The sequence below is a fragment of the Dendrobates tinctorius genome, unplaced genomic scaffold (genome assembly GCF_039654945.1).
Source record: "Dendrobates tinctorius isolate UK_male_01 unplaced genomic scaffold, ASM3965494v1 ptg000161l, whole genome shotgun sequence".
NCBI lineage: Eukaryota > Metazoa > Chordata > Amphibia > Anura > Dendrobatidae > Dendrobates > Dendrobates tinctorius.
Window position 1 is genome coordinate 8828124 of NW_027361828.1, and position 18088 is coordinate 8846211.

Below are 18088 nucleotides of genomic sequence, written 5' to 3' on the forward strand. Positions count from 1 at the left end.
ACTCTGTCCTCCTTCTCCTGGACCTGTCCTCTGCCTTCGACACCGTAGACCATTCCCTCCTGCTACAGATTCTCTCATCTCTTGGCATCACAGACTTGGCCCTATCCTGGATCTCATCATACCTAACGGACCGTACATTCACTGTCTCCCTCTCACACACCACCTCCTCACCTCGCCCCGTCTGTCGGTGTTCCCCAAGGCTCTGTCCTAGGACCCCTACTATTCTCCATCTATACCTTCGGCTTGGGACAGCTCATAGAATCCCACGGTTTGCAGTATCACCTCTATGCCAATGACACGCAGATCTACCTATCTGGACCCGACCTCGCCTCCTTACTGACTGACATCCCACAATGTCTGTCTGCTATCTCAGCCTTCTTCTCTGCTCGCTTTCTCAAACTGAACATGGACAAAACAGAATTCATCATCTTTCCCCCATCTCACTCTACCCCTCCACCAGACCTATCCATCAATGTCAATGGCTGCTCTTTCCCCAGTCCCACATGCCCGGTGCCTTGGGGTGATCCTCGACTCTGCGCTCTCTTTCAAACCACATATCCAAGCCCTCGCCTCCTCAAACTCAAAAATATTTCCCGGATCCGCTCATTCCTCAACCACGAAAACACTAGTGCACGCTCTTATCATCTCCCGCCTCGACTACTGCAACCTCCTACTCTCTGGCCTCCCCTCCAGCACTCTAGCACCGCTCCAGTCCATCCTACACTCTGCTGCCCGACTAATCCACCTGTCTTCCCGCTATTCCCCAGCCTCCCCCTTATGCCAGGCCCTTCACTGGCTTCCTATTGCACAGAGGATCCAATTCAAAACCCTAGCCATGACATACAAAGCCATCCACAACCTGTCTCCTCCATACATCTGTGACATGGTCTCTAATTACCTACCCGCACGCAACCTTCGATCGTCCCAAGATCTCCTCTACTCCCCCCTTATCTCTTCCCACAACCGCATACAAGACTTCTCCCGTGCTTCCCCCATACTCTGGAACTCCCTACCGCAACACATCAGACTCTCACCATCAACGGAAACCTTCAAGAAGAACCTGAAGACCCACCTGTTCCGACAAGTCTACAATGATCCTCGGTCTACTGAACCACCGCACAAACTGCTCTACCCTCTCCTGTATCCTCACCCATCCCTGTAGACTGTGAGCCCTCGTGGGCAGGGTCCTCTCTCCTTATATACTTGTGTGTCCCTTATCTTACACTTTTATATTACTCTTGTATATATTACACTTGTCTATATTTCCCCTTTTCACATGTAAAGCGCCATGGAATAAATGGCGCTATATAAATGCATAATAATAATGAGGGGGACCTTGCGTACCCTGCAGGATTTTAATCTATGATGGCGTAGTGTGTTACCAACAGCAACGTTTGATACTGTGGTCATATCTCTCCAGGTCATTGATCAGGTCCTTCCATGTAGTTCTGGGCTGATTCCTGACCTTTCTCATAATCATCCTTACCCCACGAGGTGAGATCCTGCATGGAGCCCTAGACCAAGGAATATTGAGTCATGTTGTGTTTCTTCCATTTTCTAATAATTGTGCCAAAAGTTTTTGCCTTCTCACAAAGCTGCTTGCCTATTGTTAAGTAGCCCATGCAGGTCAACAATTTTGTCTCTGGTGTCCTTAGACAGTTCTTTGGTCTGGGCCATGGTGGAGAGGTTGGAGTGAGATTGTGTGGACAGGTTTGTTTTATACAGTTAACGAGTTCAAACAGGTGCAATTATTACGGGTGATGAGTGCAGAGTAAGGAGGGCTTCTTAAAGAAAAACTAACAGGTCTGTGAGAGCCAGAATTCTTGGTGGTTGCTAGGTGATCAAATACTTATTTCATGCAATTTTATTATTTAAAAATCGTACAATGATTTTCCAGTTTTTCTTTGTAGATTATGTCTCTCACAGTTGAAGTGTAATTGCGATAAAAACTACAGACCTCTCCATTCTTTGTACAGTCATGGCCAAAAGTTTTGAGAATGACACAAATATTATATTTTCACATGATCTGCTGCCCTCTGGTTTTTATGTGTGTTTGTCAGATGTTTTTATCACATACAGAAATATAATTGCAATCATATTATGAGTAACAAAAGGTTATATTGACAGTTAGAATGAGTTAATGCAGCAAGTCAATATTTGCAGTGTTGACCCTTCTTCATCAGGACCTCAGCAATTCTCCCTGGCATGCTCTCAATCGACTTCTGGATCAAATCCTGATAGCAGTCCATTCTTGCAAAATCAATGCTTTTATTTTGTCTGAATTTGAAGGTTTTTGTTTGTCCACCCGTCTCTTGATGATTGACCACAAGTTCTCAATGGGATTAAGATCTGGGGAGTTTCCAGGCCATGGTCCCAAAATCTCTGTTTTGTTCCCTGAGCCATTTAGTTATCACCTTTGCTTTATGGCAAGGTGCTCCATCATGTTGAAAAAGGCATTGTTGATCGCCAAACTGCTCTTGGATGGTTGGGAGAAGTTGCTCTTGGAGGACATTCTGGTACCATTCTTTATTCATGGCTGTGTTTTTAGGCAAGACTGAGAGAGAGCCCATTCCCTTGGCTGAGAAGCAATCCCACACATGAATGGTTTCAGGATGCTTGACAGTTGGCAAGAGACAAGACTGGTGGTAGCGCTCACCTGGTCTTCTCCGAATAAGCCGTTTTCCAGATGTCCTAATCGAAAAGGGGATTCATCAGAGAAAATGACTTTACCCCAGTCCTCAGCAGTCCACTCCCTGTACCTCTTGCAGAATATCAGTCTGTCCATGATGTTTTTTCTGGAGAGAAGTGGCTTCTTTGCTGCCCTCAAGACCAGGCCTTGCTCCAAGAGTCTCCGCCTCACAGTGCGTGCAGATGCACTCACACCTGCCTGCTGCCATTCCTGAGCAAGCTCTGCACTGCTGGTAGCCCGATCCCGCAGCTGAAACACTTTTGAGACGGTCCTGGCGCTTGCTGGTCTTTCTTGGGCGTCCTGGAGCCTTTTTGGCAACAAGGGAACCTCTCTCCTTGAAGTTCTTGATGATGCAATAGATTGTTGACTGAGGTGCAATCTTTCTAGCTGCGATACTATTCCGTTAGGCCATTTTTGTGCAGTGCAATGATGACTGCACGTGTTTCTTTAGAGATAACCATGGTTAACAGAAGAGAAACAATGATGCCAAGCACCAGCCTCCTTTTAAAGTGTCCAGTGGTGTCATTCTTACTTAATCATGACAGATTGATCTCTAGCCCTGTCCTCATCAAACACCCACACCTGTGTTAATGGAGCAATCACTGAAACGATGTTACCTGGTCCTTTTAAGGCAGGGCTGCAATGATGTTGAAATGTGTTTTGGGGGATAAAGTTCATTTTCTAGGCAAATATTGACTTTGCAAGTAATTACTGTTAAGCTGATCACTCTTTGGGTACCGTTACACCTAGCGACTCACCAGCGATATGACGCGGTCAGGATCGCTGGTGAATCGCTGGGTGGTCGCTAGTGAGCTGCCACTCAGGCAGATCTCACCAGCGACATCGCAGGGGGCGGGGATCGCTACTTACCTGTCAGACGCGGCGATCCTGCGTCCTCCCGCCCGGCTCCACGCGTCGCTCGTCTTCACAGCAGGAAGCGCCGCAGGAAGTGGGCGACGAGGAATGGTCCAGCAGCTTCTCGCGCGATCAGCGATAACCAGCGGGGGAGCCAGTCGGAGGTAAGTATCACATGCAGCGATATTGCTAGTAATATCGCTGTAACGTCACAAAATCGGTGACTTTACAGCGATATTGCTAGCGATATCGCCGTGTGTAACGGGGGCTTTTATACCATTCTGGAGTATATGCAAATTGCCATTAGAAAAAAATGAAGTAGACTTTGTAAAATTAATATTTGCCATTCTCAAAACTTTTGGCCATGACTGTAGGTGGGAAAACTTGCAAAATCCCCTCCTCCACCAGCAGATACAATAACAGTGTGCTGTCTGAATTTGCCTTAAGAGAAAGGAATGTCCAGTCCATGTGCTGGAAAAAGCTTTAAACAGGATGGGTGGGTGGGGGAGATGAATTAGCCAGTGGGTGAAGAAAAATACAATAGACTAGTTTCATCATTCCCCCACATGCTGCTCTATCACTCCATTTTTACACCAGGATGAGCACATTGGCTGAGTATCCACTTACTTACTAGTCCCTGCATACCCTTGATATTTATGTCTGCACTGTTATTATTGCTATTAGTATCAAATACCAGACACACTCAAGGATTTTTGGTGCAAAAAAAAAATCAGAATTTTAATACATACAGTAGCCACTAGTTACAAACGTTTCAGTCGTGATAGACCATCATCAGTGTACTAGGGTTAATTTCTAGATGCTAATGTGAGTAAATCACAAGTAGTAGCCAAAGACCAGGTAAAGAGTAGCCCGAAACATAGGTGGTCAGGTATATGCCAGGTATCTTATGTCACGACCTCCCTGTCTTGCGGTGGATATACCGTGACATGAGATACCAGACATATCCCTATTTTGGCATACCTGATTGCAGGTCACTGACCACCTATGTTCTGGGCTACACTCTTTACCTGATCTTTGGCTATCTATTTGTGATTTACTCACATTAGCATCTAGAAATTAACCCTAGTACACTGGTGAAGGTCTATCACGACCGAAACGTTTGTAACTAGTGGCTACTGTATGTATTAAAATTCTGATTTTTTTGCACCAAAAATCCGTGACTGTGCCCGGTATTTGATACTTGGTTATAAGGTTTGGGAACCTACTGTGTGGCACCTCCCTGTTTGGCTGTGCTAACATTCCTATATGCACTGTTATTAACAACTTGATTTATATATAGGGACAGTTAAGTGTGGGCTGCTTATTGGATGTATGTGATTAGGCGACCTAGGTGGTATGGAAGTGTGATATTGTTTTGTAACAGACTGTAGACTTGTGTGTGATAAATATTCTTTATTAAACAGATAACGTTAAGGCATCACTAAGTTGTATATTAATTAATATCCAAGTTCAACGTTAATAGCGGACCTCAATAGAGGTGTAGAAAGTCCCCCTTTAATATTTTGGCTAGAAAGTGTCCACCCTTTTACAGTAAATATCTTTATTAAATTTAAACAATGTATAGACACAAGAAAAGGATTTTTTTTTTATCAACACAGAAATAAACTTATTTATACCAAGGAGTCAGTAGCACTTAATCCTTTAATTCTGGACTTATGTAGTAAATAAAAACCAACAAACTTAACATGTAAACATGATGACAGCAAAAGCTGTTTCTATAGCACACACCACACACAGAAAGAAATACAATAGCATATGCTTCAGAGAAAACGTCCTCGGAAACGGGCATCATTTACAAATCATTTGCAAGAAAAAATTCAAGTTCACCACAAGCTTTAAAAAAAAAAAAAGAAAAAAAAACACTCTAAAAAGAGTAATAAATGAGAACATTAAATATTTCTGCATAACAAAAATGTCCGTTAAACTCGATGAATATTTAAAAATAATCTAGAACCTTAAGCGAAAAGAACACTGTAGTTTCATAGACAGATTTAAAGAAACTATTCAATGTGCTTACACGTCTTTTCGATATGTCAGTGCAAAATAGAGCATAAATGTTTGCTTTCACAAGTTTTCTGTCTGAACACAAGCCCATAATTCTAACTTGAAGCCTTAAAGGCCATGTACTTTGAGGGCATTTTTAAAAAATATAATATACAGATGTGTATATATATATATATATATATATATATATATATATATATATATATATATATATATATATATTTTTTTTTTTTTTTTTACTTCTAATTCTTGTATTTTTGGCTAAAACCAATTTTCATAATGGAGTTTTAAAAAGAAAAAAAAAAAAAAAAAACAACAACAGCTGGTCTCTCCTGTATTCATTGCAGATTGCGCAGTCCCAATCAGTGTTCATTTTTTCACATGAGCTCTCTGATCGCTCTGTTCTCACAGCTTATGAATTTGTTCTTTTTGATTTAAGTGAAATTTTAATTGGTTTCATACATGTCAGCCTATATTTGAACTAGGGAGAGCAGAGAAAGAAGAAAGACAGGAGAGAGAAAGGAAGACAGAAAGGAGAGACAGAGGAGAGAAGACAGAGATGACCGTGTAAGTTTACAGACCAATAGAGATCTGAGAGCTTGACAGTGATTGAGCAGCCTGCAATGTATGGGAATATATTTAGGATGTAGACAACAAATAGTTGAACATTTTTTAAACAAATCATAATTCAATTTCTAACAATGTATTTCGCCTAAAATTGAAAAAAAAAAAGTTGTACATCCAAAAATAACTGTCAGCTGAACTCCTTCAGTTATCAATGGTTACTTCCGGAGGACTATGCAAACTGCCTCTTTAACTTCCCAGTGGAGCATTGCATGGCCTACAAGGAGAGATGTTGCCCCTTAAGATTTCTGCATGTTCCGCATGTGGTCTTAAATTTGGAGTAAGCAATTGCCAGACTCCCCCTGCTGGGGCTTATTCCAGCAACAACAGAAGCATTGGACATGCTACAATCAAACATTCGCAATCCTTGTTTCCAGTTGACGTCTTGTCATAAGGTGAGGCAGGAAACCCCCATACACAAGATGGTTGGCAAGTCCCTCCAAGATCTACAGGTTCACCTGACCTACTAATGTGTATGGCTGCCTTTAGTTTATCGATAGCTATATGTCACTCTACTTAAATATTGTTTCTAGTGCACTACTCTGAATCACAAATGGCATGATGTCATCATGCTAACTAACCAAGCTTTAAACAAAGAACTGCTGAATAATAGTTAGAATTTACCATAGGATGGAGGGTCTGAGACAAAAAAAATATATATATATTTCCATATTTACATTTTTAGTTGCCGCATAGACATTGACCCCCTCAAACAGTGAAGTGGTTTTACAGTCTGCAATTTACAGCACATCACCATAAATAACTACATTCAAGTTTCTCCTCTGTGTTGGAGTTTAAGTTGAAAGGCCTTTGGAATGGAAGCACAATCAGAAGCATCAACCTTTATTAAAAAAAATAAATCCCCAACTGTTCGGTAGTTTTAAAGAACAGTAAGGCATTTACACAAACAGCCAAGTTCAAACGTAGCATGACAATCTAATATCACTGCAAGTCTACTAAGTGCTGAGAAACTGGAGATCAGGCTGTCCAATCAGTCCTCTACTCACTACATATAACTACTCTGGTGGTAACAAATTACTACCACATCGTCGCTTTAGCTATTCCCACTATCAGTCTACTTCATCATTAGAACAAGAATAGTAAGAAACCCAAGTGGTATAAATTAAGCCGAGAAGTTAAAAAAAAATACAAATTTATTGACTACATTGCCCTTTCTCCCATTTCCGAACTTGTACTTTAAGAATATGATTCTCGTTTTCTTATCTTAACTATATATTGTCCAAATAAATATGAAGAAAAACATACAAACACTCTTAACTGTGATCAGTTATCAACTTCTACTCATGTTGCGGTTTATAAGAATCCACAAATTGTCGCCTTCGATTTGGCCGGCCTCGAAAATTTCTGTAATAGCCATCTTCTCTGCCTCTTTGTCCCCTCCAGCCCTCATCAGTTCTGGCATACTGGTAGCCCCCTCTGTTGGTTTGATAATACCTGTCATTTCGAGGCCGCCTACTCCCATATGTCTGATTGTAAAAGTTTTTGGATCTTCCACTACTCAGCATGTTAGACACCTCTCGCTCATCCTCTGAGCTCTCTTCCCTAGCTCTAAGTGACCTATCCGCAGGTGGAGTTATCTGGGCCATTATTGGTGGTACTGAAGCTGCTTCCTTTTCAATGGATGCTTTGCCATCTGGTATTTCAGGTAAGACCACAAGAACGTCCGTCACATTAGCTGGAGGCTTCTGCTTCTCCTTTCTGGCCATATCTGAAGTTGGTTCCTCTTGGACTACAGTGGTATTCGACACAAACTCTCTGGAATCAGCAGCAGGCAACAAAGGCCCAACTGGTTCGCTCACAAAATGCTGGGACGGATTTATTGCTGTTTGAACTGTATTATTTTCTAAGACAGTCCCTGCTGAAATATTTTCAGACAAACTTGAATCCTGAGGGTTAATATAGACATTATGTCGTACCATTGGGTTTTCAATGAACCCTTGATATGGATATCCATACCAAACATGTGGGAAAAATGGAGATGCTATTGGAAGAGGTCCCATATATGAGCCCTGTCCGAAAGAAGGTTGAGGAAGCATTGCCTTGTTTGATAGCTGGTCTTCAAATTCACTACCTTGTGCCTGAAACCGGCACTTTTCTTCTGAAGAAACAAGTTGTGGAGACATTTCTTCACCAATTATTGGGATTTGGACAGGCGAGGGCTGAACCACTGGGGGACATAAACTTGTAGGCAGTTGACTCTCATTCCCCACCATACTCTGATGAGCAAAGCATGAAGGCTCTACTTCACTTTGGTTTACAGCAGCTTCTTGTACCCAATGGCTTTGTGGGTAAACATGAACATTTGGATACATCCTGCAAATATTTAAATAGGCTTGATGAAGGGGATGCAGGTATAAGTGTGGGGGCCACATTGGACATGTATAAGCCTGGGGAGAAATGAATGAAGAGATAAAGTTTATTTGCTGTAGTTCAAACAGAAACAAGTCACAACATTAAAACTATAAAAAATTAACTAAAAAGTAATACAAAATTTTGTTAAAGGGGTTATTCACTTCTGGACTATGAAGGAACGTGTTCAGCTAACATGGCATTGTGGTGTTAACAGGTCTGCTAATATTTCGTAAGTAGCTTTTGCATCACTTCAGTACAGGCACTCACCTCTCGACATGAAAAGGAGAGGCACAGAATAACAAATCCACAGATATATGTACTATGAACATAATGATTGAGCATCTTTCACATGTCTGAACACTAACCTTTATGCCAAGGTTGTAAAAGAAATGCAGGATGCTTTTATCTGGAAAAAAAAAATTGAGGTCTTTAACACACTTGACAATAGTTACATCTGAAAAACAAGAGTCCACCTTAGTGGGACTTACCAGTAGGAAGGTCATCTCCGTTCTTACACAGAGAATAGGGAGGAGGAGCAGTGGCTCTCTCACCCTTCTCGTTTACTGGAAATCCAGGGTACAGGGGATCTTGGTAAGCACTCAGTGTCTGTGGCATAGGCAGTAAAGGCTGGGAAACTGCTGGAATTGAAACTGGAAGTGGCGAAAACTGGGCTGAATTCACCTGAGGTTGTAATATAGATTCTGATTCAGCTCTGGGTGAAGTAGGCATCTCCACTGAAAGCCCTGAAAAATGAAAGGCAGGTACATCAGCTACTATTGAAGTTTGGGTTTTTATGATCATGTAATATGAAAAACTTAAATATTTATATGTATCAAATCAATAGTAAGCCAAGAGGAGAGTCACCTTACTTTCCACGTGATTGTAGCAACAGCTCATCTTGACTGTTTTGTCACATACACAGGTCTATTAGATCTGTATGTCCAGATTTCATGTAACCCGCAAGGTCTGATTTACTCTGCTTGGTAACAGCAGTGGAGTCAATATATATATGTAAAGGCGGGAACCATCAATAATACTTATGTGGGACCACCTAAATGCATATCCATTAATATCAAAGCATACAAAAAGAAAAGACTATGTGCATATAGTCTTTTCTTTTTGTAAGCAGTGGAGTCAATAAGACACCTCCAGCTCCAGGGATACAGACCATACAGTTTGCAGCCATCCACTATACTCTTGTTGACCCTTGTAACGGATCTCATTATAGGTCCTGCATGTTTCCGTGATACATCATCCGTCTCACTATTTCACTAGGTGCTATTCTTTTACAGTTATATTTATGTGAGCAAGAAATTAAGACTAACCTGACCAAGGCGGGACCACGGTGGGTTCAGAAGGCACTGCGGTGGGCATCTGCTGCTCAGCAGGGGTTGGAAGATCGGTGTCATCATGTAAAACATCAGATTCAGAGGTAGCAAATGGCTTTATGATTTCCTGTCAATTAAAAATCAGCAATAAGTGAACAGGAGTATTATAATTTGCATTTTACAATGTTGCCAAATAATATAAGCACATCCTGACACTTAGCCTCCCTGCTCACTTTTTTTCTCTTCTAATAACGGGCCTCACTGCAGCAGCGAATATATGCATTGTATGGACATGGAGATTACATTGTGATTTAATTCATTTTATATTTCAATAAGTTGGATTTTTACATATAAAAAAGTGATATTTTTCTGTTTTTTTTAATTTTCAAACCGGGAAAATGTGGGTCGATTTAAATCTTTTTAAATATACTTAAATAAAACGTGTACCAGTTTTTTTTTACTCATTAAGTCTGCCTAGGGAACGCAAACCTGCACTCGTTTGACCACTTGCACTTATACTGTAACACTTCAGTACACAGTAGAAATGATGATCCGTGATCACGCCACCTAGATATGCTATTGGCACCTGCACTGTGATGGGAAGCTGTTAACTCTAGGCGATACGATCCTTTACCACTATAGTCAGGGAGTCATATCTACTTAGTTACCGTGGTGTACAATTACTTATCTAGCCTCTAGATTGGTAATACGCTATCTGTGGGGCAACATCTTTAGGACTTCCACCATTTTTTCTATAATTGGGAGATGAATACACAGTTGTGGGAAAAAAAAACAGCTTTGCACATTAAGAACTAATCTGGAGAAACGCTTAAGCTGGCCATACGCATAAGATGGTTGTCGGCCATTAGTTTGTTTGGCCATCTCTCCAGACTCCCCATATACACTCGAGGGATCTTGTGTTTTAAAGCATGGAGAGAGGAGAAAATTGCAGCCTGCCATCGACAGGTTCTGCTGACATTCATTTAATGTGTATGGAGGCCTGCACTCATCGATTATCTTTCATAGGAATTTAGGAAGCAACACTGCATTCAGCAATTGTGAAACCAAAAGTGGTTATTGACAGGTAGCCGCCCCCCCCCCCCCCCCCCCCCCCCCCCCCCCCCCCAAAAAAAAAAAGTTAAGGTAATTTAGTACTTACCTCACTTAATTTCTCCTCGATCACTTTTGGGGGCTCTGCTAATTTGGAGGCTTAGCAAAAGAAAATTACATATATTAAAAAAATTACATGTACACATAAAAGGTTAATAAGTTTTAAAACATAACCTAAAAGGGTATTTACAAGGAAAGATTATTTCACTTGGTGAACAAGAATTTTGAAGCAGGCCTGTGTGAGTTGGTAAGCCAAACTTTCGACTTCAACTCCTCAAATCTCCCCGCGCAGGATGCTTTGCCCAACTGCGGGCAAAGCCAAAAAGCAGTGGTGCGCATGCACCGGTGAACTAAGTCCCGGAACACAGCAAAATACTTTCGGGACATAGTTCACCGGTGCATGCGCACTAATGCTTTTCGACTTTGCCCGCAGTTGGGCAAAGCATACTGCGCGGGGAGATTTGAGGAGTTGAAGTCAAAGGTTTGGCTTACCAACTCACACATAGCAATTGAGCATTTCTGCTACACACAGGTGATCTCCCATGGAAACTATAGAAGCATGCAAAAAGTAAAAAAAATTTTTTAAAAAATATCAATATGTACAAGTTAACTTCAAATCACCTCCATTTCACCCAATTCAAAATAAAACCAAAAGAAAATCAAATATAAACAGCGTTAATGAGAAAAAAAAAATCAAAACGTCAGAATTACGTTTTTTTCTGGTCGCCGCTAGATTGAAATAAAATGTAATAACGAGCGATCAAAAGATCGTATCTACACCAAAATGGTATCAATAAAAACGTTTGGAGTGCAAAAAAAAAAGCCCCAGATCACGAAAAATAGAGACGCTACAGGTCTTAAAAAAAAAAAAAAGACAATTTTTTTTTTTTTTTTTTTTTTTACCAAACTTTAGATTTTTTTTTTTACCAATAAAAAAAACCACCGAGACATGTTTAGTGTCTCTTACAAACTCGTAATGACCTGGAGAATCACAATGGCAGGTTAGTTTCAGCATTTAGTGAACATGGTAAAAAAGCCAAACAAAAACGAGTGTGGGAATGCACTTTTTTTGCAATTTCACAGCACTTGAAATTTTTTCCCCAATTTACGAGTGCACGATATGTCAAAAGCAATGGTGTCGTTCAAAAGTACGACTTGTCCCGCAAAGAACAAGGCTCACATGACCATATTAATGGAAAAATAAAAAAGTTATAGCTCATGGAAGAACAGGAGCAAAAAACGAAAATGAAAAATGAATATGCCTCTAGCCGTGAAAGGGTTAATGATATAAAAAAAAATGGCGTACGACCCTTGTTAAGATGGATTTTTGGCACTCGCCGGAAAATCTCTTCTTGGAGCCTTCTTTGGGGGACACAGGTAACCATGGGGTGTATACTGCTGTCACTACGAGGCTGACACTAGGCAAAAAAAAAAGCGTTAGCTCCTCTTCAGCAGTATACACCCATCGACAGACTCAAAGCTCATTAGCTATGAAAAAGCAGTAGGAGAAACCATAGAAACCAAAACATCAAACTACCAGACCCAACATAGGCACAAAACACGAAGGGGTGCTGTCTCCCAAAAGAAGGCTCCAAGCAAGATTTTATGGTGAGCATCAAAAATCCATCTTTTTTAAGGCTTCATTGGGAAACACAGCTAACCATGGGACGCTCGAGAGCGAAGGTTAAATTACTGCAATTTGTTATTAAATAAGGTATTTCCTGACCATCGCCAATTGTTGTAAGTCGGAATGCTGGACACCCCATCATATAGGTCTGTAGGAATAGGTTTAGTAACTAACCTTTGTTTTTCTGATCATCTCCTTCAGATTTCCTCCTGGTGCTTTTTTCAGTTGGTGCTGGGATCTTTTTCAAGGGTAAAACTTCAGATCCCTGTACAGAATCAGCAGTTGAGGCCTGAAACAAAAATATACATAACATTTACCACTGTAGGCAGAGGCAAAAAATATCAGTAGAAGTTTGTATTCACAAGCCTAGGTTGTGTGGTTGACTCGTAGGGCTTCTGCTCATCACAAGATTAAAGGGGTTGTACAGTAAAAAAAAAAAATTATCACCTTTCCAGGATAGGTGACAAATTACTTATCGGTGGGAATCCAAGCGCTGGGACCAACACCGATCAGCAGATCAGATTGCTGGAAAAGGTTCAGCGTAGAACTCGGCAGCCCCATAGGGAATGAATGAAGAGCAGGTTGAACATGCTCACTGCCACTCCATTTTAACAAGGATAACACCTCTTCGTTCTGCTAATCGGTTAAGGTCCAACTGGACCTGACTGGACCATTACCTATCAAAAAGTTATCACCTGTTTATTAGTTTTCACCGGAGAATCCCTTTAGAGACCTTTGGGCTTTAGTTCCTGGTCACTGCACAATGCCCGTTTATTATTTAATCACGTCTTTGCTGCCAACAATAATGTATATGAAGCCTCACAGATCATTTTTACATGTATGTAAAGTAAAGGAGAGCAGATTTTCACCAAACATTTGTGTGAGATACAGAAGAATAAAGACCCCGTCACACACAGCGATATCGCTGTGTGTGATATGGATCATCAACCGGCCCCCCCTTGCCGGGTATCGCTGATTGCGTTCGAACATCCTGGGCCGTTTTTTTTGATCGTTGGTCTCCCGCTGGCCAGCACGCATCGCTGCTTGTAGCAGCGGGAGAGCAACGATCAGCGACGCTGGTTTCCAATGTAAACAGCGGGTATCTAAGAGCCGCGCGGCTCTTACATACCCGCTGTTTACAGTGGAAACTAGCTTGCTCGCTGGTCCTGATCGCTGGAGGGGCTGTCTATGTGACAGCGCACCAGCGATCAACTATGTCCCAGGGATCCCATCCACGTTGGATCGTTGGTGGGATCGCTGGGACATTGCTACGTGTAACGGGGCCCTAAGAAACATGGGGTTTTATTTTGCTTTCACGAGCAGAAATGCATGTAATCTACAGGACTATCAGTAAGGTTTTATCACAGCTGGGTTACTGAGGAAACAGGAGGTCTCAAAAACAAAAACTGCATTAGAAAAACGTGATAAAAATTCATGTAAGAAAGAAAAAAAAATGCACCCAAATTAGCTACCTGGAGTATAAGGCTATGGGCCCACGTAGCGTTTTAAAACGCACAATGAAAACCGGACTCCTTCCCAGAAATCGCGCAGTTTTTTCCGCGCGATTTCACCGCGATTCTGTTTGCGATTTTGCCGCGAAAAAAAGCGCAGCATTAGCACAGCATGTGGGGAATGCCATAGGAATGCATGGAGTGCGTCATGTACAAGATTTTAAAACGTTTTCGCGCCGAAAATCGCGGCAAAAACGCTTAAAAATCGTATCGTGGGCACACAGCCTAAAAGGCTGCTAAAAATCTGCAATATGAAAAACGTAATAAATCAGCACCATAGGAACTTAGCCTTACACTGTTGGTAAATATTTGACCAACAAACTACAGAGCTTCTTACAGCGGCCATTTTATCATGGCAAGAAAGATGCAATAAGACGCAGATAGAACGTACAGAGAGTGCAGGAAATGCATCGGTGTCTCGGTTTTGCATTTCATACAAGGACTTGGATTCCTCGATCACTTGTCTCTCCCTACGCTCCTCTGGGGTTAGGCCAAAGTGGACATTCTCGCGTTTGAAATAACTGGATTCCTCACTTTGCTCAAGCTTCCTGTAAAAAGAAGGTAAAGAAGTCAAGAATTCCAACTCTCTTCTCAAGTTACATATTGGGACAACTTCTGTTACGTCCCAGAGAGTAATAACCGTAAAGTGTCATTTTTCAAATTCAAAACAATCTTGTAACTGTTTAGAAATATTAATTTCAGTTTGACTGACAGTTCGCTCTGCACCGATGCAGGGAAGGCTGTCAATCAATGTGCCAGGGAGAGAATATGGCAGCTACTCACAGTACAGCGAGCGCTGACTAACCACTCCTTGCACGTCCCTATCGTGGACATAACTCAGCAGAGAGGAGCTCAGATAAAGACTAAAACCTCTGTCAGAATGAGCTCATTGACAGGTTCTTAGTTAACTCATTCTGCAACCAGCAATACACAGTGTAGTAGAGTGGCTATAAAATTCAAATTTTGCAAACTTTTTAATGAAACCCAATTGCAAAAAGGTTATCGTTTTCGCCCTAAATTCATGAGTTTAAGTTTAAAAAAAAATGTCCCCAACCTCATTAATTCTATAGTGTACTGCTTGTTGCCTAGGTTATCAGCCTCCTAAGATTGGCTGGTCTAGTCAAAACCAAACTGCTGGTTCCAATTTCAGTACCCCTGCTGCAGAATCAAACCATGCCATAGGGCTGATCGGTCAATCTTGAGAAGGCTGCGAAGTAGAGGAATGGTGCAGTCCTGCAGATTGAAGATGAGCGCAACCCTTTAGCCTGGAGAATCTTTGGAATGGTAAAGAAGCCCTCATGGAATGTGACTGTCTAACACTGATGGACACTAGTGCTCAGAACACTATCAGACAAATCTAACATAACCTACTGGGATCCCATAAACGTCCTAATGTACATAGTTATTTTTTTTTCCATATTCATAACTGCAGTATTTGCATTACGCAGTTCACCTTCCAGGCACTTTCGGAGGAGTCCTGCTCCGTCCCTTGTTTTCGATTAGGGTAGCTTGATCTGAAGACATCCCGTATGACTTGTTTGTGGAAGACTGGAGGCGGGAAGATGGAGGCTGAGATCTCACAGCTTTACTATAATTTTTTTGCCCTCTGTAATCCTTCTCTAAAGATTTGGGAAAAAATAAACATTGATAAAGCCCTCCTCTAGTATCTTCGCACAGAAAACCAGAACTGAAGCAGCTATGGTTACCTATAGGACCACTAGGGCCACTTGCAGGGGTCTTCTTTATCTTTTTCCCTGCAACAGTGTTCCAGCCATCTGCGCTGCTGTTTAGGGGGACCGGCTTAAGATTCTTTAACTGAACAGAATGTCTACAGAAAGTAAAAAGATAGAAGAAAATGAAAATAATATAAAACACTAGAACTGAATCACATCTACCTATACAAAACTGGAAACAATATCAACTGCAGCCCCCTTATCCAACTTTAGGGACATATATTGTGCTCTGTGGAATCTTCTGCAGGTACTATGGGGGTTTTACCTTTGCCTTTAACCAACAGCATTACATTTGAAGAATATGGATACCTTAGGGCACAACTTCGTTTTAGTTAAAGGGAACTGGTCACCTACAAAAAACGCTTTTTACTTTCAGTTATGGTGATAATCTGCAGGCAAATAGCGTTTAAACCTTCCCTGGTTATCTTACTGGAGCAGCGGCTACAGGGAGAAAATGAAGTTATATCCTCCCTGCAGCCGCTCGCTTTCAGTCATTGGGGTGGTGCAGAAGCTGTTCGTCACCTGTCACTACATAGTGAGTGTGCTGTAATTACTCCCCAGCACTATGACAGTCAGCTCTGCACACACTGCGGTGGTCAAAGAGTGTGTAGCCATGATTACAGATGATGGCTTGTTTTTTGGGAGAGGAGTTTTCATTTTGAATGGCACAATCCATTTTATCATGTGTGCTGAAAAGCAGGAAAAGAAATTCCGAGTGTGTCAAAAAAGCAAGAAAAAAAACTAATTCTGCAGAGGTTTTTTCTTTAAATTTACATCACTCATTATATGGTAAAAATGACATGCAAAGTTTTTTTTTTCCATTTAAGTGGTGGAAAAAAAATGAGATTTGGAAAAAACAAAACAAAAACAAACCTGTTTTGTGTCGCCATTTTCCAAGAGCCATAAAGGCTTCAATTTTTGGGCAATGGAGCAGTGTTAGGGCTTGTATTTTTTATTTTTGCACACTGAGCTGACATTTTTACTGATACCATTTTGAGGTAGATTCAATGTTTTTATTGCCTCAATTCATTTTATATTTTGATAGATCAGACTTTTATGAACATAGCTATACTACATCTGCATTTTTAAAGGAGGAGAGTTAAACTTAAATATAATTTTATAAAATTTGTGTTTCACAAATTTATTGTACTTGTCAGTCCCCGATGGGGACTTGAACATGCAACTTTCACAGAAGTACCGTCATGACTGACATATGAGTTTTCAATAAACCCCTGGCTATCAAGGTAACCCCTCAGTGCCCCATGATTTGTGTTGTGGGATTTCTGATGGCCGGTTAGAACAGATTGACAGCCACAAAGACAAGAACAGACTATCGAGTTTCACATGAAAGTTCTTTTCTTCTGGCCATTTTGAGAGTTTAATGGAACCAACAAATGTAATGCTCCAGATTCTCAACTAGCTCAAATGAAGGTCAGGTTTATAGCTTCTCTAATCAGCCAAACTGTTTTCAGCTGTGCTAACATACATGCACAAGTGTTTTCAAGGGTATTCTAACCATCTGTTAGCCTTCTTACACAGTTAGCAAACACAAAGTACCATAAAAAGACTGGAGTGATGGTTGTTGGAAATGGGCCTCTATACACCTATGAAGATATTGCATTACAAACCAGACGTTTGCAGCTAGAATAGTCATTTACCACATTATCAACGTATAGAGTGTATTTCTGAATCATTTAATGTGCCTCATGATTTGTGTTGTGGGGTTTCTGATGGCTGGTTAGAACAGATTGACAGCCACAATTAACATGTTAACAGCTGGTTTCCAAGCTTCACTTCACTTGTGACTGTTAGAGTAGGTTCACACAAGTGTATAAAAAATTGTTCACAGTTTCATCCAGGAAACTCAGGTGATTTTTTTTCTCGCCTATCCGAGTGCAGTTTGTATGCGATCAGTTTTTACAGCAGCAGCTATTAATCATTTACGAGGCCATTCCCAGTTTCCTCTGCTAAAAAATTGCAATGTGGCAGTAAAAAAAAAAAAAAAGGTGTCATGTTGTAGCTCAACATAGACTTGAATGGGTGAATTTCATCCAATTCACAGATGAAAGTAGTGCATGATGCAATTTTTTTTCACACAGATTTTGTCAGTAAAAAATAAATTTGCTCATCTGCACTGCCCTACTGAATAACATTGGTCCAAGTGCTGTCTGTTTTTTCATGGACAGCACTCAGACTGAAATTATGGTAGTGTG

At 41.1% G+C, this 18088-nt stretch overlaps 1 protein-coding gene across 2 annotated transcripts in view; it reads right to left on the reverse strand.

The window, feature by feature from the left end:
- Positions 1–7329: 7329 nt before the first annotated feature.
- OTUD4 (OTU deubiquitinase 4) overlaps positions 7330–18088 on the reverse strand; it is a 61533-nt gene continuing 50774 nt past the window's right edge. For both annotated transcript variants that reach the window (XM_073549798.1, XM_073549799.1), the window contains exons 12-20: positions 15849–15970; positions 15596–15761; positions 14534–14690; positions 12806–12920; positions 11054–11103; positions 9892–10021; positions 9055–9309; positions 8932–8972; positions 7330–8601 (exon numbers count right to left, since the gene is read on the reverse strand). In XM_073549798.1, coding sequence (XP_073405899.1) covers positions 7492–8601; positions 8932–8972; positions 9055–9309; positions 9892–10021; positions 11054–11103; positions 12806–12920; positions 14534–14690; positions 15596–15761; positions 15849–15970 — 2146 coding nt within the window. In that variant the 3' untranslated portion in view covers positions 7330–7491. The remainder of the gene's footprint in view (positions 8602–8931; positions 8973–9054; positions 9310–9891; positions 10022–11053; positions 11104–12805; positions 12921–14533; positions 14691–15595; positions 15762–15848; positions 15971–18088) is intronic.